This window comes from Cucumis melo, chromosome 1 (genome assembly GCF_025177605.1).
Source record: "Cucumis melo cultivar AY chromosome 1, USDA_Cmelo_AY_1.0, whole genome shotgun sequence".
Classification (NCBI taxonomy): domain Eukaryota; kingdom Viridiplantae; phylum Streptophyta; class Magnoliopsida; order Cucurbitales; family Cucurbitaceae; genus Cucumis; species Cucumis melo.
In genome coordinates this window covers 16188377-16212522 of record NC_066857.1, presented here as the reverse complement: position 1 = coordinate 16212522, position 24146 = coordinate 16188377, and the positions used below count along the sequence as shown (strand labels likewise).

General features: G+C 34.8%; 1 protein-coding gene across 5 annotated transcripts; it reads left to right on the top strand.

Annotated features, from left to right (window-relative positions):
• Nucleotides 1-1351: 1351 nt before the first annotated feature.
• On the top strand, nt 1352-23598 carry LOC103490263 (uncharacterized). Of its 5 annotated transcripts, none has more exons than XM_051090224.1 (15): nt 1362-1672; nt 6420-6531; nt 7802-7914; nt 7998-8120; nt 8641-8855; nt 8978-9053; nt 9453-9539; nt 9791-9871; nt 9994-10026; nt 10996-11049; nt 11134-11175; nt 22432-22510; nt 22594-22664; nt 22758-22866; nt 23353-23598. In XM_051090224.1, the coding sequence occupies exons 1-14, from the start codon at nt 1499-1501 to the stop codon at nt 22845-22847; spliced, it is 1350 nt and encodes a 449-aa protein (XP_050946181.1). In that variant the 5' UTR covers nt 1362-1498; the 3' UTR covers nt 22848-22866; nt 23353-23598. The 5 variants fall into 5 exon arrangements, with proteins under 5 accessions (XP_050946185.1, XP_050946187.1, XP_050946190.1 ...); XM_008449698.3 differs by having other exon boundaries at nt 1366-1672; nt 23339-23598; XM_051090228.1 differs by lacking the exons at nt 22432-22510; nt 22594-22664; nt 22758-22866; nt 23353-23598 and adding an exon at nt 11418-14722 and having other exon boundaries at nt 1352-1672.
• The last annotated feature ends 548 nt before the right edge of the window (nt 23599-24146 follow it).

The window sequence follows — 24146 nt, the reverse complement described above, 5'->3', positions numbered from 1 at the left end:
GTTTTGTGATAATCATAGTGCCTTGTATCTTGCAAGAAATCTAGCTTTCCATGTCAAGACCGAACATATTCGAGTGCAGTACCACTTCATTCGTGAGAAAGTAGAGGAAGGAATAATAGATAGGTATACAATTCATACAAAAGAAAACCTAGCAGATTACTTGACAAAGGCAGTCAACGCTAACAAGTTCATTTGGTGTCGATCCTCAAATGGCCTAGCTGAAACATAAGCAACATGAAGATGACAAGGAAGAAAGAATGGTGTGGAGATGTGATTGATTACCAATCAAATCTCCAAGTGGGAGATTGTTGAATAATTATCTTAAATTATCTTTAAGATTCAAGAAGTTTCTTGAAGATAAATTTTGGACCATTGGATCTCACACTTTCTCCAAGATTAATTTATAGCCATTGATTTCACATCTCTCTAGAACATTTGGAGCCATTAGATCATACACATATATCAAGGACAAATTAGAGCCGTTGGATTTGCTTAATGGCCAAATATCTTTTGGCTATAAATAGGTGAGGACCCATAGTTGCGTATCCATCCCAAAATCTCCAACAAGTTGAGTGAGATATAAAATAGAGAGAATTTCTTCTTAGAGATCCTTGTATCCCTCAATAAGAAAGAAATTTTTTGTAACTTCTACTTTATATAGTAAATTCTTCTATCATTGCCCGTGGTTTTTACCCTAACTTATTTAGGGGTTTTCCATGTAAAAGTCTTGTGTTCTATCCTCTCCCTTTTTCTTCACTGTTATTGTTCTCAATCTCTTTTAGTTGCAATCTTACTCTATTCGATTACTGTCCAAATTTACAATAGATATGGCTATACCAAACACCTTCCTTTTATCAAATATCAACTAAAATTGTTCTCTCGTAGTTTTATCAATTATCAATCAACCGGTTTTTTGATCTAGAAATCCCTCTTTCTTCGTTGATTGTGAAGGAACTTCTCATGATGATGGTTGTAACATAGAAGAGAAGAAATTGAGAGAATTGGGAAGGATGATACGAAAGGAAATCTAGTTTAACAAAAAAGAGAGAATTATTTGCCAAATCACCATCACAATTAAGAAAAATTAATAGCCACATAATTAATAGTTAGTTGACTAATGGTCAAAAGAGGATAGAGACCGATCAAAATTATTTTGCAAAGATCATGGACTAAAAATGTTCATTTTCAAATTTAAGGGACAGAAGATGTACTTTGTTCTTTTTGTGGAGAGACAAATTACTCAAAAAAAAAAAAAAAAAAGAAAAAGAAAAAAGAAAAAAAGAGGAAACCATAAGCAGTATTATATATATATTATTTTTAAATTAGGACAAAATAATTTAAGTGTGTCTCTCCATCTTAGGTTTGAATTGGGCCTAATATTCTCGTCTGGGCCTACTCTTTTTCTCGATTAAGCCGAAAGCGAAGTTATGAATTCAGAATCAAGCATATATAAACTACAATAATCATAACAAGAAGAAGTTGCGAGAGAAAAAGAAAAATGGTGAAGTTGTTTATAAGTAGTGGAGTAAGGCATCTGTTTGTAACGGTCTTTCTCTCTACGGCGTCCGCGATTATGGTGTTGCCGGCGATAACCGATGTCACCATGGCGGCGCTCTGTCCCGGCCGTGATGAATGCTCTCTCGCCATCTATCTCACCGGCTTCCAACAAGCGGTAATAATTTAACAAGCAATTTTACTTTCTAATTTTTCTTTTTTATATCTCTTACTTTTATCTCTTCTTCTTCTTCTTCTTCTTCTTCTTCTTCTTACAATTTTTTTTTTTAATTTTAGTTCTATTTTTTTTTCTCAAGTTTTTGCAAAGTTCATTGCATTATCAACCAATTTTGTCAGGGCATTTTGAATTTTATTTTATTTTAACTGTTTTTAGTGGATTGTTAAAACGAATGATTAATTAATTAATTCAAATAAAATCACTTAAAGTTGATTTGTAAAATCTTAGTATAGCTTTTTTGGGATTGATTTTTTGAATAAAAAAAAAATATGGTGTGATTTTAGGCTAATTCATCTGGCAAACTTTTAATCAATTTTTTTAAATTTTATTCTACTTTTTTTTTTCTAAATTTATGGAGTTATTAAACTAATGTGAACCTTGGTGTGATCCTTGTTTAAAATTTTTTTAGAATAAGTTGGGATGAAGATTTGAATCTATAACTTCTTTATTTTTAGTACTCAATTGAACTAAGTTATTTCTTAGCTTACAAATTATCAAATATTATATATATATATATATATATATATCATGAATACTATTTTCTTAAAAGAAAAAACAACTGTTTTGCTTAATCTAATTTTTTGAATACCATTCTATCGTTACTTAACAAATGCTTTAGTCTAACAAACTATAACATAGTTAAAGCCATTTGTCAATTAAAAAAGGGGAAAAAAGATAAGTTTATAAAGTATAATATATGTTTATATACACACGTTCAATTCATCTTCATCATTAGTGGAGCTCAAAGGATTTTATTGGCCAAGGTTAGAAATTGATCATATATATATATATATATATTAATTATTTAGATATACCCTTAGAGGTCTTAGAAGAAGAAGAAGAAGAAGAATCTTGCCGTTGCGGTAACCCGTGACGACTGATGGGGGGAGTGGGTGATGGCGGTGAAGTCGCTCTGCGGCAGTTAGGAAAGTTAGAAATTTTTACATTTTAGGCTAATTTTCTTAAAATAATTTAAATGTTAGGCAAAATGGGCTTTTCCCTTTTAATAATAATAATATATATATATTTTTTTTGTTTCTAAAATGATTTCTAATAATTTTCAAGCTTTTGTAAGTAGTACATTATTGGACACAAGTTAGTTTGTGTGTCGGACTGACACACATGTGATGACAAAATTCACCTCTTAACGTACATAAAATTTTTCTAATATTATATTTGCTTACACAACACTTCTATCCATAATTTGTCAGTGCTCGTCTTTTTAAAATAGGGTTAGTGATCTACTTAATATTAAGGTGAATCTATTAGTATTGGGGTAAAGAAATTGAATACTTCCACAGTAATATAATTTCTTTTCAAAACAAAAAATACATACCCATATACCTACGTAGATGTAGTTTTTTTCCAAGCATGTTTGCAGTTAACTCGAGTAAAGATAGTTGACAGAATGATTTTAGAAAAAATAAGATTTAATCATGATTGATTTTTTAAATGAATTTGTATCATTTTGATGTTTGTGTCCAATTTTTAAAAATAGTTGTTCACACGAGATTTCCGAAAAAATTTGATTTGTGGAGTTGAACTTGTGTTGATGTTGTATTTACGTTGATTTGATGGGATGTGGTTCGATTTCTAGAATTTGATCATCTGATTCTCTCTCGGCTGGATGCTTACACTTGATTTGAGGAAGCGAAACACGTGATTTTCTTGGAGTTGGAGTCTTCGAAGAAAGCTTGGATCTTCAAAGGAGTTTCAATCTTTGAGGGTGTTCTTGAAGTTAGAGTCTTCGAAGAAAGTTTGGATCTTCAAAAGAGCTTCAATCTTTGAGGGTGTTATTAAAGTTGGAGTCTTCGAAGAAAGCTTGGATCTTCAAAAGAGCTTCAATCTTTGAGGGTGTTCTTAAAGGAGTCTTCGAAGAAAGCTTGGATCTTTAAAGGAGCTTTAATCTTTGAAGGTGTTCTCAAAGTTGGAGTCTTCGAAGAAAGCTTGGATCTTCAAAAGAGCTTCAATCTTTGAGGGTGTTTTTAAAGTTGAAGTCTTCCAAGAAAGCTTGGATCTTCAAAGGAGCTTTAATCTTTGAGGGTGTTCTTAAAGTTGGAGTCTTCGAAGAAAGAGTTTCAATCTTTGAGGGTGTTCTTAAAGTTGGAGTTCAAAGGAGCTTCAATTTTTTAGGGTGTTCTTGAAGTTAGAGTCTTCGAAGAAAGCTTGGATCTTCAAAAGAGCTTCAATCTTTGAGGGTTTTCTTAAAGTTGGAGTTCAAAGGAGCTTCAACTTTGAGGGTGTTCTTAAAGTTGGAGTCTTCGAAGAATTCTCTCTAGACCTTGTGGAGTAAAAAATTTCCAACCCTCCAAACGAAGAGAACTCCTCTATTCTATTTATAGAGTTCCTGGTAGGCTTTTATGGACTTGGGTTGGTCGGGTCATGGACCATACCCATTGACTTAATCACATGCATTTGGGTCATATTTAATTTTGGGCTAAGCTTATTTTTGGGCTCAATTAAATTTTAACAAGTAAATAATATTTAATTGAACCAAAATAATTAATTTGACCCAATTGTCATAATAAAGACACGCGATGTCTTTAAAATTGTCCAATTTATCTTTAAATTTAATTTGGGACATATGTCAATTTTTAGTTAATCCCAAATATAATTATTTTAGTAAATAATGTGGCAGTTTGTGATTGGTTCCAAAATTTCTTATTAACAATAGTTTTAAATTATTATATTTTGTTTCAAAAATATTTTAGAATGATTTAAAATAAATGGTTATGGATAGAAAAAACGAAATTATTCATAAAATATAGAAAAAAAAAAGTGAACTCTAAAAGTTAGATAGATTTTGTTGTTTTTAAAAATGTTCATGATTAAATCACTAAAAACAATATTTTCTACTTGTAAAATTATTTAACTAAAATGCAAAAGAAAAATTATTCTTAATAAATGAATGAAACGAGGACAAACTCCAGTGAAAAAGTTAATTTTAAAGAATCTTATATCTTTGTAAAACCAAATTTCGTAAGGTATTGTAATATTACGAAAAATTTGAACCTAAGATTTTTTTGTCAAATTCAACTCCAATTTCCACCTTAACAAGAAAAAGTTACTGCTCATACATACATACCTTTAATGTGCGCGTGTGTGTATATATATATATATTCTTAAAGTGAAAGTGAGAGATTCTTTCAAAGTAGAGAAAAAACAAAAAAGGGAAAGAAATGTCAAAAATGAAAAGAGTAGGGTACGCCCCACCAGCACTTTCTTTCTTATTTTTTTTTCTCCGTCTCCACTCCAACGTTGGCCACTCATAAATTGCCTTGCATGTAGTGAAGTTTCATAAAGCTTCGTGGAATGATTGTAGCGGAAGTTGCCCCACTCTTCCAACTTTTCTTCCCAACCAAATGCATACTCCACTTTCACGATTTCGTTATAGTGCACATCTATTCTTTCATTTTAAGTTCAAAAATTCTATTATCATCACTTGGAAATAAAATTTTAATTTTTTTATAGCTATTTGAATATTATATTCACCACATGCTTTTAAAAATTATTCATTCTCCATATCTCTAATTCAAAATATCTTATGATTCTAATAATCCAAGTGTTCAAAAAAAAAAAAAATTAATGTCAAGGATTCGAGAATAAGTTGCTGTTGAAATAAAAGAAATATATATTTTGTTTTTATTTTCCATATTTAAAGTGCAAACAAAATAGGTTTAAGAAATCTATATTTTGTTTTTTAAAAAAAGAAAACTAAAAAGAAACATATTTTGAATTATTTTATTTGGATTGGTTTTAAGTTAAGTTTTTGTTTTTTTAGAAACAAACACATATTAAGTATTAACATAATAAAAGAAGTTTATAATAAGCAGAGACATCCAATAAAATTGTAGGACCAATCAATTAAGAGTAAAACCCAACCGTCCATTACATCCATTTTTTAAAGTTCATTTAATCTTTCAATCTTTTAGAAAAAATAATTTGAAAACTTAAACGAATACGAACGTAATTCACTTAATTGGTATATATTAGTTTTTGTTAAAGTCTGAATTCAAATTATCATATAAAACTTGTGTTTATTATAAAATGCTTGTTCTAAAAGCAATTCTAAACAAATGTTTTACCCCGCAGTAAGTTAAGATAGCTTTATTTCATGCACTTTTAAAGTTTCTTACTTTACTAGGTCTAGTCACCACCAATGCTTTAATTTACTCATTTTGTTTCACATTCAACATAAAGTTTGAATTACGTTTAATTAGGTTTATAGCTAAGCTTTAAATCTTTTTCTTACATCAACTAGCTAAATTTAGGTTTTCCGTAACTATTTTGCTTCTGCATTTTTTTTAAAAAATTAAGTTTATTTTTATCCAATTTTTAGGATGATTTGCATTATTGAGTTATTAAATATATAATTTTGAAAAACTAAAAACTGTTTTCAAGTTATATTTGTTTCGATCTCCAAAATTCAAAATTAAATCGATAATTTAGTAATAAAAAAAGAATATATATATATATATATATATATGAAAATCAACATCATCATTGACTTAAAAGATAATGAGCACATTCATACAAGTGGTCTAAATGTTTATGTGTTCTAATATATTTTTCTTATACCTAAATAGCGTAACATCAAATCAATTATGTATTAAAATTACGTATAAATTAGTTCAATTACACACACACAATTGTGAAATTAATTATAATTGTGGGTTGAAATTCGCAGCTATCAGGATTTGGAGCGGTAGTGATAACGCCAATAGTAGGGAATTTGTCGGACAAGTACGGAAGGAAAGCTCTGCTCACATTACCCACCGCAATCTCCATTATCCCACTCGGTAATTTCTCTTCTTCATTTTCATTTTCTTTTTCTTTTTCTATGTACTTACTTTACCTTTTCAAAAGTCGTACAATTTTACCTTTAATTTAATTTTATACCTTTGGAAAAAAAATCTGATATATATAATATATATATATATATATATATATATTTATGGATTTATATTTTATAAGTGATATATAATCTATTTGACATAATTGACAGTCTAGAGTAGACTTATTTTATATATTTAAAGATTTAAAAAATTATTAGATATTTTAAAAATTGAGAGATAACTAAAAATGAAAATAATGAAAGGACTGGATTGATAATGATTGTTTTGTTTGGAATTGGGAATGTTTGGTTACTGTGATTTTATCATTCCTTGTTAATGCTCAACTTCTATTTCCCCTCCACGTCTTGTCTACTTTATAATTATTGTTTTTGTTGAATTAGAATTTAAAAGCGCTTTTATGTTTGATGTTTTTGTGATTTAAGATGTCGGGGCACTTGGATGATCCTACTTCCTATATTGAGTTTTTGGATATTACTTTTGATGATCTATGATAGTTTTGCCTCAAAAAGTGGGTTTTAATTAATTTAGTTTTAGAGAAGAAAACACCTTTCATCATTGTATTTGTCTCGGCCGCACCCACTCCACCTGTTGTATATGTTATGGAAATGTTTGGAATGAAAAAAAGTGTTATTATAATGGTGCTCCTTAGCATATTTTTGTTTTCTAGTGTAAATTGTTTTAGTTTGATAAGAAAATATTAAATATTATAGTAAGAATAAAAAATGGTAAATGTAAAATAGTAAATACCATAGCAAATAGATGATTTTGAGATGGTATTTACTCTAGCAAGAGAAATTTATTATAATCTTAAACATTTTTCGCCACAAACAATCCCTATGTATGAAAAGGATTGTGAAATCATTTTCAAGGACATGAGAGAAGAACTTGTGGAGTGTCATTGACATTGGTAGTTGTTTGTTAATGGAAGGTAATACATCAATGCGATGACAAAATTGAAATGAACATTCAAATCAATCAAACAAAAAAGAATGACAAAATTGAATTGGATTAAATTGAATCAAATTAAAATTTTCAATTTGATTCGATTTTAACTAAAAATTTGAAAATACACCGGATATTTTGGAAAAAAAAAAAAAAAAGAAACAGAATTGAAACTATTTGTTTTTAATTTAACGTTCGAAAAACGCTTATAGAAGTAGTTAGCTTGTGAAAGGCGCGTTAATGACGATTTGATAATTGGGTTGGCGCGCAGCGATATTGGCATACAGCAGGGAGAGAAGGTTCTTCTATGCATATTACGTTACGAGGACTCTCACTGCCATGGTCTCTGAAGGCACTGCTGCTTGCCTCGCTCTCGCTTATCTGGTAATTTCTTCACTCGTCTTCTTCCAATTCATGTAAGTTTCCGGCAATTTCTCCTCAATCTGATCCTCCGATTCCATTCTCAGGCAGACAATACTTCACTTACAAATCGAGGGTCCGCATTCGGTTTGTTCACTGGAGTTTGCTCTGCTGCTTTTGTTTGCGGAACCATAGCATCTCGCTTCCTCGCTACTGACTACATTTTTCCGGTACTTTTCTTCACTCGCCAAATCAATTACACCGATCTCTTGTTCTGCTGTTCTTTGTTTCGAGATTCAATACATAATTTTGTGGTTTTTGGATTTTCTGTTTATTTCCATCAAATTATTGCTGATTTATTTACAATGAGAACATTTCTCGACGATCAAACTGTCTACTACTCTCTTTTTCTGTAGTTAATGTGTTGAGATTCAATGGTACACTGTTAGTGATTTCGTTATTGATCTGCTGTATGTATTTCGATGAGATTTTTGAGAATGTTCATCTGTGATCCCGATTGTTTACAGTCTTCTCTGATCTCTTGTTTTGTAGTTTATGTTTCGAGATTCAATGGTGGTGATACTGTTATTGTTCTGCTGTATATTTCTAGTCGATTGCTGCCATTTCATCTACATTCGCCATTATATACATGAGACTGTTCCTCTACCATCGTAAATGTCCACTGATCTCTTGTTCTATAGTTTATGTTGAGATTCAATGATATATTGTTCTACTATGCATTTCAATCAGATTGCTGCAATATTCTCCATGGTCGCAACAGTATACATGAGAATTTTTCTCAAGGATCGTTTGCCTGGTAGAAGTGATTTAGTACAGCCAATGTTGAAGGAAGAAGTGCCGGAATTAACCAACCGTGAGGACGATGGTGGTAAATTGACGAGACCGACGCAGCCTTTCAGAAAGATGCCTACTCTGGATGATGTTATTACCTTATTCAAGAGCAGGTAAGTAAGATTTGTCAGCTATATGCATGATCATTTTAATGTGAGAAGAGAACACTCTTCCTATGACTCTGCAGTAGGCCATACTATTTAATAACAATAGGATACAACTTCATTGATTACAGTACACTACTTTCACAAGCCGCAGTTGTTGTATTCTTTACTGGCCTCGGTGAGGGAGGAATGCAAGCCTCTATATTGGTATATCAGTATTTTTCTACAGAATTACCTTCATAACTAATGAGATTTTAAGGCTAGTAGTAGTTGCATTGAAATATATGAAATAAATATACAAGGGTCTCAAGTGGGCTAATGGAAATTCTATTCTAAGTTTGACATATGTAATTGTTGACAGATACATGACAGATTCATGAAACAAAGACTTGAAGAGATGCATAATGTCAAGAAAAATTCGCATCTTCCAATGCCTCTACAAATCAGGACTTTGTTAAGCTGTTAGAGTGTTTCCTAGTTTAGAATAAAAATGAATAAAAGCATGCTTAGATTTCTATTTTATTTATTTATGTGGGGTGAGAACAACGGGAAAACAACTGCTAAATCTCTCTCATAGACCCGTAGTTAAATTGTATCGCATTGCAGTACTATTTCAAAGCTCGATTTCACTTTGATAAGGACCAGTTCGCAGATTTGATGCTACTTAATGGGGTGGCAGGAACCGTCTCGCAGGTAGAATCTACCTGCTTTATTTGTGTTTGATAAAATAGGTTATTTAAATATTTGAAACCAACTTGTTCAAGATAAAGCTGTAATTTATCAAATGCTAGTCACTCAGATTACAACAGATTTTAGGGAAAAAAAAACATAATTGTCGGCAATTATTTTGAAAAGCTATTGCAATTCCAAACGGGTCTGGTTTTTTACACTCTGTCTTCTGCTCCTTCTCCTCTTTTAATACACTGGTTTATACATATATGCAGCTTGTTTTGATGCCCCTGTTGGTTCCTGTTCTATCTGAAGATAAGCTACTTTCATTAGGTCTTTTGGTGGGAAGCATCAGTGTAAGCACCTCGGAATCGTTACTTAGTATTTCATGATCAAAGTTTTCCCTTCATATCTACTATATAAACACTGAAGCATTTACATTTAACCACCATGCTCACTACAAGTTGATTTATTGCAGATGGTCATTAATAGCATTGCCTGGGCAATTTGGGTAAATCCTTTTTCAATTATCAAGAGTTCCTAACAATCCTATGCAGAGATTTTTTTTTCTTGCATTGTCTTTTAGCATCCCACTCTAACACATACACAAGAATATACTAAAATAGGTTTAACTTAGGATGCAGCTGAAATATTTTCTTATTTTTTCCCTAGGTTTGAGATGTAAAATTAAATCTCGTTATTTTAAAAACCTAGTTAGGAAAAATATTAGGATTGTTAGTATGATTGCGAGAAGGGGAATATCAGTAATTATTAGCTACTAAGTTTGTTAAACTTTTTAGTTATAAATAGAGGGTGTGAATTGGAAGCAAGGAGTTCAGAATTTTTTGGGATTTCTTTAGGAAATTTGGGAAAGACTAGCATTCCACAAAGATTATGGTTGTTTTTTCGTTGATATTGCAATTGCAATACATATTTCTATATTTTAGTGTTGTGTGTTGTCCTGGAGTATTGTTGGTAGGAGGAATCCTAACTTAAGAAGCACAAACACTTTAGTTTGGATAGCATGTCTGTGTCGGACACTTGAATAATCTGATACTCAGTAGACACCTATTAAATACTTGCTAGTCTAACAAATGTATTAGATCCATAAAACACTTATTGAGTAGATTAAAAAGACACATATATGGCAATAATAATAACTTTTGAGCATGGAATACATCAAGCTAAGTCTTTTAAGTATATAAATGCATAAATTCATTTACTATGAATTTTCTTCTACTATAAAAAGGATATATATATTTTTAAAATGAATATTTTAATAAACGTGTCTTTACCGTATCTTGTCCTAAAATTTTAAAATATGGGTGTCGTTGTGTCTATGTCTATGTTGTATGGTATTCGTGCTTCTTAGATCCTAACCATTACTTAAAAAACATCAATGTGTCATTATATATTTGTTAGGAGGGGCCCCTTAAAATCATTTGTTTTCCAATTCTCATGTCTTTTTTTTCTTGCACAGGTTCCTTATGCTGTAGCTATATCTTTTATTTTCTCTGTTTTTGTGAGCCCATGTGTAAGTTTTAAATTTCTCACTTCTATATATGTTTCTTCTCGCTGAGGCATGACCATTGCTCATTGGGTTCTCAAATTTATACAGCTGCGCAGCATTGTATCAAAACAAGTCGGTCAAAATGAGCAGGTAAATAAAGATGTTCTCGTTTTTCTTACTAGCAAAGTTTTCATATTCATCAACCATTATGTTAACAGAATGGTCCCACATGTGTCTTTCTGCATATTATTCAACAAACTGGTTAAGACATTGGTTAAGATTCTTTCCTTAACAAATGGCTTCAGTTGGTTAGGATCTTTTCCTATTTTATCTCCTAAGGAATTTGATTGGGAACCACTAAAAAATTATCAAGGATAAATACCCTAACACAGGAAGTTCCTAGGGACGATCGGTTGTATGTGACCAAAAGAAGGAAACCGGATAGAAGAAGTGCTCCATTGTTGAAGTAAAAGTTGAATGCATATTTGATTAATGCTGCGATTAAGGGGGAGTCTCATCATACCCTCTGTTTAGTTATGACCATTATGTTACATCATAATCAAGTTCTGTTGAAACAGTCCTAGAACAGTACAGTAACAATAGTGTCAAAGTGTTGTTTACTCAGTCATAACTATGTATTCAACACTTATTGTATTTGTGATTAATACAATCTTCCATCTTGGGCAAACTGCCTCCCAGATGTAGATGTACATTCATCGAACTGGGTTATCAAATGTTGCTGTGTTGCTTGTTCTTTTTCCATGTTACTTCAGCTTAGTACTCTTTCTACAACTGTGGCTACAACTGTTACATATCACTAGAACCGTTCATATTACAATTGGTATCAGAGCGGGTTGTCATACGATCGTTGATGGACGGAATTCGTGAAGGAAACTCAACCACTAGACCTTCTCTTCTAGATAGAGGAAACTATGGGTACTGGAAGTCACGTATGGAGGCATTCCTGATGTCTCTGGACATGAGGTGTTGGAGAGCCATTATATCAGGGTGGGAGCACCTCACTGAAAAGGATGAAACGATAAAATTACACGAAAATTTGAACTAAAGTGGACAAGCGAAGAAGATGATGCAGCCGTAGGCAATTCACGTGTGCTGAATGCACTATTCAACGTCATTGATCCTAACATATTCAAGCTAATCAACACCTGCAAGTCAGCTAAGGTCGCATAGGATAACCTGGAGGTAGCCTTTGAAGGGACGTCAAAGGTAAAAATATCATGGTTGCAGATCCTGACATCTCGGTTCGAAGCACTTCAAATGACTGAAGAAGAGATTATCACTGAGTTCAATGTTCGAGTACTTAACATTGCCAACTAATCAGATGCGCTGGGGGAAAAGTTGTCTGATTCAAAACTTGTTTGGAAAGTCCTTAGATCTCTGCCATCGAAGTTCAACATGAAAGTCACCACCATAGAGGAAGCTAATGCCCTATCAAAAATGAAGCTGGATAAACTGTTCGTGTCATTACGTACATTCGAGTTACACCTAGGGGATAGTGTAAGCAGGAGGAAATCAAGTCTGGCTCTAACCTCAGTAAAGGAAGAACCAACAGAGGATTACAGAGTCTCTCAAAATAAAGACTCCCTTACAAAATCTATGGCGTTGCTGACTAATCAGGTTGCAAAACTGAAGAGTCAATTTCACAAACACATTGGCAGTCAATGCAACAGCCGCGAAGCCACCTCAGCTACTCAACATAGAATATCAAGCCCTTCATCATCCGATGTTTCCGAAGAAAGGACCACAAACGAAATGAAAAGGACAATGGCTCTTCAAAATTTGAGAAGTCTGGCAAAGGAATCAGGTGTCATGAGTGTGAATTGTTTGGGCATATTCAATCTGAATGTGCAACCTATCTCAAACGCAAGAAGAAGAGTCTTGTAGCCACCTTATCAGACGAAGAAGACTATTCCCAACGTGATGATGAAGAAGTAGGAATGACCTTGATTAGTATCACCACTATGAACGAAGAAGAAGCCCCACAAGAGACCTCCCAAGCATCAGACTAGCAGAAAGAAATGATAGACGACTGTCTCAATGACAGTACACTGCAAAGGAAGTGGAAGGAAGATCAAGCAATTATCATACAACAACAAGAAAGGATACAATGCTTGATGGAAAAAAATCAAAGCTTCTTGTCCTCAATAGTTACGTTAAAAGTCGAATTAAAGGAAACCAAGAAACAATTTGAAGAACTGACCAAATCTATAAAGATGTTGACAAACGGGTCTAAAAAACTAGATGATTTAATTGGCCAAGGAAAGAGATGTGACGACAAACGAGGTTTGGGGTTTATAGGAGGGAAGAGCACAGACAACAGGCTTACTGTATTTGTACGAGAGTGTGACACTCAGAACAGTCAGATAAAAAATGCAAAGGGGAATTACGTAGTCTCACCTGTAAAATACTAGTACAGGCAAAAAATTTGTTACTTCTGTGGAAAGTCTGAGCACATTTGATCTTACTGATTTCGACTACAAAATCTCATGTATCGTCAACATGCTCAGTCAGAACATATTTATGAAACGACGAAAGGCTGAATGGCGCCCGAAAACTAATTCGAAAAACTGCAAGGTGGCTCTCACTTCTGTTAATAATCCTAATGCCTCTAATTGGTACTTTGGCAGTGGCTGTTTCAGGCATATGACAGGGAATGCCGCCTTTTTCTCAAAACTTAATGAATGCAACGCCAGATCTGTGATTTTTGGTGATGAAGGAAAAAGTAGAATCATTGGTAAAGGAACTATTGATCAACCTGGTGTGCCCTATCTGCTTGATGTTTGCTTGGTACAGGGACTGTCAGCAAATTTGATCAGCATTAGTCAATTATGTGATCAAGGATATCAAGTCAGCTTTAGCAAGGACAGATGCAATGTGGTAGATAGTCAAAACAAAGTGTTTCTCAGTGGAACGAGGCTGTCTGACAACTGCTATCACAAGGATTCCTGAGGTCAATTTATGCAATCTTTCAAAGGCAGAGGAGGCTAGTCTATGGCACAAACGATTGGGACACATCAGTGGAACTTCCATTGCCAAACTTGCAAAGTTGCAAAGTTGCAAAGTTGGACGCCATCATAGGTCTTCCCACTCTTACGTTTAATCCACAGGAATGCTGCTTAGATTGTCCGGTTGGGAAGCAAGTCAAGTCATCCCATAAGTCCACCTGTCTGCCCTCTAGTTCATGCATTCTGGAACTTCTCCACATAGATCTCATGAGACCAATGCAAACAGAAAGTCTAGGGGGTAAAAGGTATGCTCTAGTGTGTGTAGACGATTTTTCTCGCTATACCTGGGTGAAATTTATTTATGATAAATCCGAGGCGTTCAAAGCTTGTCAAACTCTGTTCTTAAAAGTTTAAAGAGAAAAGAATATTGGTATATGTCGCATACGAAGTGATCATGGCCATGAGTTTGAAAATAAATATTTTGTTGAGTTTTGTGAAAATGAAGGAATTTTCCATGAGTTCTCAGCCCCACTGACACCTCATCAGAATGGAGTTGTTGAACGAAAGAACTGAACGCTACAGGAAATGGCTCGGGTGATGATTCACGCAAAACACCTGCCCATTTACTTCTGGACAGAAGCTCTAAATACTGCCTGTCACATATACAACCGGGTCAGTCTTCGTCTTGGTACAACTGCTACTCCATATGAACTCTAGAAAGGTAGAAAACCGAATGTGAAGTACTTTCACATCTTTGGTAGTACATGTTTTATTTTGAGTGACAGAGAGCATCATCGAAAGTGGGATTCGAAGTCTGATAGAGGAATATTTCTTGGCTACTCAACCAACAGTCGAGTCTACAGAGTCTATAATCGGCATACGAGAACAGTTATGGAATCCGTCAATGTCATCATAGACGATCATGAGAAAATCACTAATGGAAGCATTTATGAAGATGGAGATATCTGGGCTCCCTACTCCCAGAAAACTAAAACTTCGGGGTCAGAACAGTCTTCCCTAACCAACAATAAAGATAAGTCATCTTCTCACTTAAATGGTAACAGCATGGTCGTCCCTATCGAACCTACATCAGTTGATCACCTTGTCGACAGTACGAGTGAAGCATCAGTGTCTAACTGTCAACAGACTGATGATTACTCCGTCAAATTACCTGATACTACTGATACTGTTGGCTCGTCAATGCAGAAGATAGTGCCACCAATGCATATTGCCAAAAATCATTCTTCAAGTTCTATAATTGGTGATGTTCATAGTGGTATTACCACACGAAAAAAGGAGAGAAAAGATTATGCAAAGATGGTGGCCAATGTATGTTACACATCCACCATGGAACCCACAACTGTTACTGCTGCTCTTACTGATGAGCTCTGGATCTTAGCAATGCAGGAGGAATTGCTGCAGTTTGAAAGAAATCAGGTATGGAATCTTGTGCCAAAACCACCTCATGCGAACATAATTGGAACTAAATGGATTTTTAAGAACAAAACGGATAAACATGGGAGAGTTATTTGAAACAAAGCCAGACTAGTTGCACAAGGGTACTCTCAGATTGAAGGTTTGGATTTTGGCGAGACGTTTGCACCTATAGCCAGATTAGAAGCCATTCGGTTACTTTTGAGTTATGCGTGTTTTCGAAAATTCAAACTCTTTCAAATGGACGTGAAGAGTGCTTTCTTAAATGGATATTTATGTGAGGAAGTGTATGTTGCTCAGCCTAAAGGTTTTGTTGATCTTGTGCATCGTGATCATGTATACAAGCTGCATAAGGAATTGTATGGTCTCAAACAAGCCCCCAGAACCTGGTATGAGAGACTCTTTACATATCTGTTACGACAAGGGTACAGACGAGGAAGTGCAGATCAAACCATGTTCGTACATTGACAAGGTACTGACTTTTTGATAGTTCAGATCTATGTTGATGACATTATATTTGGTGGGACATCCTTTGCATATGTTGAGCAGTTTGTTAATTAGATGAAAGGAGAATTTGAAATGAGCATGGTTGGTGAACTGACATTCTTTCTAGGATTTCAGATTAAGCAGGACAAGACAAGAATTTTCTTTTCTCATGAAAAATATGCAAAGAATCTCATCTCCAAGTTTGGAATGAATAAGGCCAAACCCAAACGAACACCCGCTGCTACTCATCTGAAATTGACAAAGGATGCCACTGGAGAAAAGGTTGATCCAAGTCTATACAGAAGTATTATTGGTAGTTTACTTTACTTAACAGCCAGCAGACTAGATATAGCTTTTGCAATAGGCATGTGTGCTCACTATCAGGCTAACCCTCGAACGTTCCATCTTCACAGTGCTAAACGCATACTGAAATACATAATAGGTACGTATGATTTTGGCCTTTGGTATACTTTTGATACATCTGGAGTTCTTGTAGGGTACTGTGATGCTGACTGGGCCGGATGTTCGGATGATCAGAAGAGCACATCTTGAGGATGTTTTTTTTCTTTGGAACAATATAGCTGCTTGGTTCATCAAAAAACAAAACAGTGTGTCCTTATCAACCGCAGAAGCAGAATATATAGCCGCTGGGAGTAGTTGTTCACAACTCCTATGGATGAGATAGATGATGGAAGAATATGGTATACTTCTGGCCTCCATGATTCTCTATTGTGATAATCTAAGTGCAATAAGCATCTCCAAAAATCCAGTTCAACATAGCCGTACAAAGCACATCGACATCCGTCACCATATTATTAGAAAATTAGTGGAAGCTAATATTATCAGTCTGGAGCATGTTCGAAGTTCATTGCAACTTGCTGATATTTTTACCAAGCCTTTGGATGTATCCACATTTGAAGCATTACGTGCAGGTATTGGGGTTTGTCAACAGCCCGCGTAGCAATTAACAAGAAAGGCACCCATTGAATTTTGAAGCCCGTGGTATGTGGTTTGGGCCTCTCATGTTTCCTCAGGCCCATCAAGGTTACCTGTCCCTCAAGTCTCAAGTTTAAATTGTGCAGTTAGTTATGCATCTCTTTATATTCCTAGATTTTCTTGGGTTCGTTGGGATTTCTCTCTACGACATTCATTTCTGCTCAGGTATATTAATACCAGACTACTCATCATGGTTGCTACACTGTTCAAAATCTATTAGTCGAGTGTTTCGTCTTCCATCCACAATTCCTCTACCTCCAGCATTTCTGATTCCATGGCTCCCTTACCACCTAAAACCTTTAAAGGCAAACGCTACAAAGGTATCCCAACGAAACATCCGTATAAGAAAATTCGCCAGTTTGCTACGCCTACTGAGGAAGGTCAACACTGTCACGTACCCAACCTTGTCCATTGTTCACATGCAGTGCAACCTTCTAACCCTGTATCTTCTGTTACTGTAAAAAAGGAAGTCCTCGAGTTTTCTCCGCCACGTACAGCCCGTCCATCTGCGTCCTTTTCGGTGTCGGAACCTAGGGTTTCTGTTGAGACAGTAGTGTTAGACTCTGATTCATCTGATAGTGAAGACAATGTGGTGTTGTCAACCCTCCTCCATCGCAAGGTAGGGTCTTGTTCTGGTAAATTCCCACCACGGGAAGCATCTCCTCCCAAGGAGGATCTGACTCGACCTACTGACCATAGTCCGCCTTCCGCTGCTCCGTCGTTGCCTCATACTTCCTCACAAGTCTCTCTTCCCAATGATGAAGACGATGCAAGTGACGAAATTGACGAAGATTATGTGCCTGGAACTGAAGACACAACCATTCCCGTGAAGGGAAAACATCAAGAGGCATGCTGTAGCGGAATAATAAGGATCATGCTTTACTCTATATGTATCTAAACGATTTAGAAATTAACATGCATATGTTATGCGATGGACCTAAACGAAGAGCATAAAAGGTAAACGATGAACTTACCTTTTATAATTCTGAACTTCTTCTTCGATCCAAAGCTTCTTCTTTGCCTGAAAATCACGAGTAAGGACAACCACTAAGTTGACCTACTAATCTCAGGACCAAGAATGGAGTTGTGGGACTCGGTTTGTGAAGTAAAACTTTAAGAGAAGGAAGGAGGTAGTGTATCGTTTAGGTAATTTTTGAGAAAAAACATCATCCTTTTTTCATTATGTAATGAGAAGTTTATATATGAAATTTACATGCAAATTGCATGCAAATTATTTCATATAATCTCAACACCTAATTAATCCATTAAGTCTTTAATGAAATTAGTGGTTTCTAATTCACAATAGGCTACCACATTACCCACTAACTTTTAGTTAATTAAGTAATTAGTCAAAGGGGCATTTTGGTCATTTGACCAATTAAGTCAAAGTCAAACTTTGACTTTTCTTAGTCAAAAGTCAACTTTTTGACTTTTTGCTATTTTACCTGTCTTGACTAATTCTAACCTTTTGAGTATGAATCCACATTCGTTTTTCTAAAATTCAAATCATATTTGAATATAAATTCGGTTAAAGTTCAAAGTTAAAAATTAACATGTTGACTTTTACAACTTTAACTGTTTCAAAACTTTCCAAGCTTCTAAATATGAATCTATATTCATATTTATTTAAATCATATTTAAACACAAAGCTTAAAGTTTATATCTGCCAACTTATATCTTATATATTTGTCGGTTTCTCTCTCTTTTCCTAATTCGAACAATTCGAGTTACTTCAACATACTTGTTCTTAGTTAAATCCATATGGGCTAGTAGGGGAACCTAATGGACCTATAGATCATGGGCTCCAACAATTCGAGATTAACTGGCTAAACTCTTTTAAATCAAGCTTAATCAACATTTGTTAACTAATGAGTCATTTCACTAAAGACTCTTAGTTGCACTCCCCTCACTATAGATATATTTCTGTCAAAAAATCGTTTTACCCCCGAGATTACATCTTGCTCCTTAAGACCCACTGATCCACTATTGAACAATTGGTTTAAGGTCCAACCTATAAACCTGAATCCTTCTCGGGCCAATGAGAAGGTGGGGCCCCTTGTTCAAGACTTGGATTCAGTCCTTAAAGGAACAACCTATCTACTATCCCAGAAATGGGTAGGAGTGAATTCCGTCTTACACCCTATGTCCCTAGCTATCCACTCGGTCTTACCCCTGAAATGGGAGGCTTATTAGGCCAGCGATGATGAGCTGCCCTCACTTATGTATATCTAAGAATACTACTGAATGTACATAAGTTCATAGTTAGCTCAGGATTAAGATCAAGTTACCTAGGTCATCATAATTGAAATGGTCAGTTTATAGTTTACGGTGTTATAACTAAAAGTGACTATTTCGTGGTTCCAGTCTTATGCAAACCATTTACATAGGACGCCCCCACTCCCATGTCTCTACATAAACGATTCAGGATTACATCGTTTGTACTAACGACGGAGCGGGCCACATCCATAATGTTTTCCAGAATAAGGTACCCAACCTTATTCATACACTATAGACTGTTTTGGCTATTAACTCGAACTTAATCCATGTTTATGTCTTTACATAAAGTTCAAGTGTATTGACAAACTCAGTAAAATAGTCTTGGGACTTTAATTTATTAGTTTTAAGATTATAACATTCAATAATAAAATTTATTGAATCAAATAACAAAGTACGAGTTTTAGGACTCTTCGGCCTCTACTGAGGACTCTAGTGCATCTCATGATACTCGAACATTGAACCCTTGGTCAATTGAAGGTCCAGGTGAATTCTCCACTCAAATGTCACCGCCTGGGAATGTTGGTTCCTCTTTCGGTCCGCGTCGTCCCCCTGTTAGAGGATAACGTGTCGTCTCAACCAAGGCAGGCCGAAGAAAGATACCCCAAAATGTACCCTTTGTATCGATTGATGGTGTGTCCTTTCACTCTGAGGAAGGAGCACACAAATGGAAATATGTGGTCAAGTGGCGGATTGTAGATGAAGCTAATATTTCTGACCAGTATAACTCATGTTCGGCCATTCTTGACTTAATCCGCAATATTGGGCTTTATCGGACTGTTTCGGCAGTGGGTCCCTTTTATCCTTGACTCATGCATGAACTGATTGTTAATTTATCCTCTGACTTCAATGATTCGAGTGCTGAAGAGTATCAGAAGGTGCATATTTGTGGTGTCTGTTTTAATGTGTCTCCAGAATTACTGAATACTTTTTTGGGCATTGCACTGTCGGCTGACTATACAGTCTCATATCCTACTTCTGAATGTTTGGCTGAGGAACTGTTCGTGTATGGTCGGTGGATGTGTAGTTACTGGTTGCTTCGTTGACGGTAAAATATGTGATTCTCCACCGAATTGGTATTTCAAACTGGATTCCCTCTACTTATGCTTCTACTATCTCGACTTTCTTGGGCCATTTTGTCTACCTTGTGGGCATTGGAGTTAAGGTGAATCTTGGAGAATTCATCTTTAATCACTTGCTGCGCCATGTTGATACGTTTACTATCCATATCCCCATCTGTTTCCCCAGAATCCTGAGTGGTTTTCTCCTGGCTCAACAACTGACCATACTGACTGCACTAGATACCGTTGGCACAACTCCGCGACTTATACCGCTTAGTATGCGACTCTTTCAAGGGTCCCACATTCTGGATGTTGCTGCTGCTTTTGAGAATGCCCCTGGAGGGACCAGTGCTGCTACTGTTGCAAATCCAACTGTTGGTCAACCTCTTGTTCTCTCTGTGTCACTGGCCTCTCGCGTCTGCTGCAAGCGTTAATGGCTGAATCTCGCTTTCTGACTCGCCAAGTCAGTGAACTATCCGATAGGCGCACTATTTTGAATGCCGTTCTTCGCAATCTTAGGCGTGCAGCACTAGGGTCTTCTACTCCTCCGTCGGATCAGTTGGGTACTTTTTATTTTTGCATTCAAGCAAGGGGGAGATGGTTTGTGTGTTTTCGGTTGGGCAGTGTTCTCCTTCAGTAGTTGTGTTTTGGGTTGCTCAGAAGCTCAAGCTTTTCAGCTGAGTGGTTCAGTTTTTTTTGGTTCAGCTCAGTTTAATTTGACAGTTGTAGTTTTTCTCTATTTGATGCGTGTTCGTCATGTTCGTTAATGAAATAGATTTTCTGGTTTTGTTTACTCTACATCTACTGTGTTCGTTGTGATGCTTTTGCTTTAATGGTTTTTTGTTTAAAGTTTTCGGATGAGAATGGGTGCTTGATTGCAAAAATAAAAGTTCGTGGTACCAAGGGGGAGTTTGTTAACAGAATGGTCCCACATGTGTATTTCTGCATATTATTCAACAAATTGGTTAAGATATTGGTTAAGATTCTTTCCTTAACAAATGACTTCAGTTGGTTAGGATCTTTTCCTATTTTATCTCCTAAGGAATTTGATTGGGAACCACTGAAAAATTATCGAGGATAAATACCCTAACACAGGAAGTTCCTAGGGACGATCGGTTGTATGTGACCAAAAGAAAGGAAACCGGATAGAAGAAGTGCTCAATTGTTGAAGTAAAAGTTGAATGCATATTTGATTAATGCTGCGATTAAGGGGGAGTCTCATCATACCCTCTGTTTAGTTATGACCATTATGTTACATCATAATCAAGTTCTGATGAAACAGTCCTAGAACAGTATAGTAACAATAGTGTCAAAGTGTTGTTTCCTCCGTCATAACTATGTATTCAACACTTATTGTATTTGTGATTAATAAAATTTTCCATCCTGGGCAAACTGCCCCCAGATGTAGATGTACATTTATCGAACTGGGTTATCAAATGTTGCTGCGTTGCTTGTTCTTTTTCCATGTTACTTCAGCTTAGTACTCTTTCTACAACTGTGGCTACAACTGTTACATATCACTAGAACCGTTCATATTACACATTAAATCATCCCTCATTTCCCTGGCTGTAATAGTTTAAAATTTGGAACCATTTTTCACTCCATTTAAAATTAGTCACTGTTAGTCAACATTGATGAAATTAACTTAGTGATCATCTATAGTTACTTTCTAAATCTCAGAAATAAAATGTATATCTTGAAATCTTATAGATTAAATAGATACCGACTTCAAATGGTGTAAACCAAGGTCATGGAACCATTGTATATTCCTAGAATTAATACCTCTTACAACCTAAAGACCCATATATTTAAAGGTTACAACCCAACTTTAGAGATTCATCAACTAAATTAAAAAGTAAAAAATTAAAAGGTAAATTGCAAAAACAACACTTCAAATATAGTGGTAGTTGCAATTGCATCATCAAATTTTCAATTGTAAAAATTTAGCCCAAAGTTAAATTGAGACCTTAAACTCACACAAATTGTAGGAATAATATCCAAATAATAAAAGTTTGACCATAAACGTATATAATTGTTATAATTTTTATATAATTATATAAATCGGAGGGTTCAAATAAAGATTAATGACAGCAGTTTACATCATCAAACTTTAGAGGCAAAAATGTTTTTCACCCTAATTATTCAATTGCAGCATATTTACTCCATTACACTAATAATAACTCATTTAGGGGAAGATACAAGGATGCCTTTCAGGGTTAAGCTCTCTCGCCCAAATTGCTGCTCCCATAATTTTCAGTCCTCTCACAGGTATGAACTAATTAAATTCCTTTCTATCAAACACAAGAGATTCAATTTGACAATTTTTCCTTTCATTCATTGATGATATTCAGCTTTGTTCTTGTCTGACCATCCACCCTTCAACTTCCCCGGCTTCAGCCTTTTGTGTATCGCCATCACTTCAGTAAGTACCTAAATTTCTACCTGTTTTAAATCCTTTCCTTATGCCTTTACTTAACAATTATACGAGATATATATATATATATGTATTACGCAGGTGATTGCTTTAATTCTAAGCCTCATGATGATGGCCTCCCCTAGTAGTTTAAGTCAACAACCCAGTAGCAGTGGCAGCATAGAAGCCTAGACGACAGACGTAGTCTTCGGTATGTCCAATATATAGGGAAAATACCTATACCCCTGAACTTATTGTGGCCATTTAAATCTCAATCGTTCTTTTAAGTTTATTAATTTACACCAAGTTTCTTCCTAAAAAGTTCCATAGATCATTCATTTTAGACCTTAATTACGATTACCTTTGAAAATTAAGCATGCACTAATTCTTACACCTTCATCACATGTTGGTCTTACAAATGAATGATTAGAGAAAATGCATGGATAAATCTCAGAGGAAAATTTGACTAAAAGTGTAAATTGATCAATTCATGAAAGATGAAGAATTTTAATTCCTCAAAGGATTAAATCGATATATTAAAACAATACGGATTAATTGAATTTAAAGATATAAATCGATATTTTTCCTAACATATTGAACGCATTGAAGATTGAAGCGTTTCCTATATGATTGTGCTGACGATTGAGAAAGTAACATTCACTTTGTACAATTTTTTTGAGCAGCATATTTTATGTAGGCAATGGATCTTTGAAAACATGGGCTTAGAGGAGATTATTCCTATTCCAGTGCGCAACTCAAAAAGGATGCAACCTCTTGGATTTTGCTGGTGTGTTATCGAACCCTTTAGAATTTTCCATTTAGAAATGTAATTAAATTAGGATTTTGGACTTCTGCATGGATAGAGGTATAAAAAATAGCTTGAATTATTTGTTGGAAAATACATCACTGAAATTGTTAATCCAAGAGGTAAATTCGCGATTCATTTTTTAGATAAATCAAAACGGTAAATAATAATTTTTGGAAAGTATAATGACTAAATTTGATCAAATTCTAAAATGCATATTTTAATGGATTTTTTTTTTTTAAAAATGAATGCTTTATTTTATTTATTTCTTTTTTCTTCTTGTTTAAATTGGAAAACTGAAGTTAGAGGTTGAGAAAATAGTCGTTAAATTATGATATGGAGGAGGTTGCTTCGGAGAATTTCTCCATAGTGCTCTTTGGAATCAAGTGAATTGCGAATACTATGATTGATCATACAAATTTTAAGTTTAAAACCTGAAACTTGCTGGTAAAAAAATAGGACAAATTAAAAAAATAATGTTTCATTTTAAGGATCGCTAAAAATAGGGGTCATTCGAAACATAAGAGGAAATAAAAAACTATCGTAAAAAATAAAGTGACTTTTATGAAAAATTAAGTCTATATCGGGTACACAACTTTCTTTAACCCAGCAAAGCCTATGGTACACACGACTTCCTTAAAAAAAATTACAACAAAACACTTCACGAAACTCGCATGACTTTAAAG

Excerpts from the sequence above, each read along its gene's own strand:
- LOC103490263 (XM_051090224.1), top strand. The coding sequence starts at position 1,499 with ATGGTGAAGTTGTTTATAAGTAGTGGAGTAAGGCATCTGTTTGTAACG. Across the intron at positions 1,673-6,419 it reads TCACCGGCTTCCAACAAGCG|CTATCAGGATTTGGAGCGGT; the intron begins GTAATAATTTAA and ends TGAAATTCGCAG. Across the intron at positions 6,532-7,801 it reads AATCTCCATTATCCCACTCG|CGATATTGGCATACAGCAGG; the intron begins GTAATTTCTCTT and ends GTTGGCGCGCAG.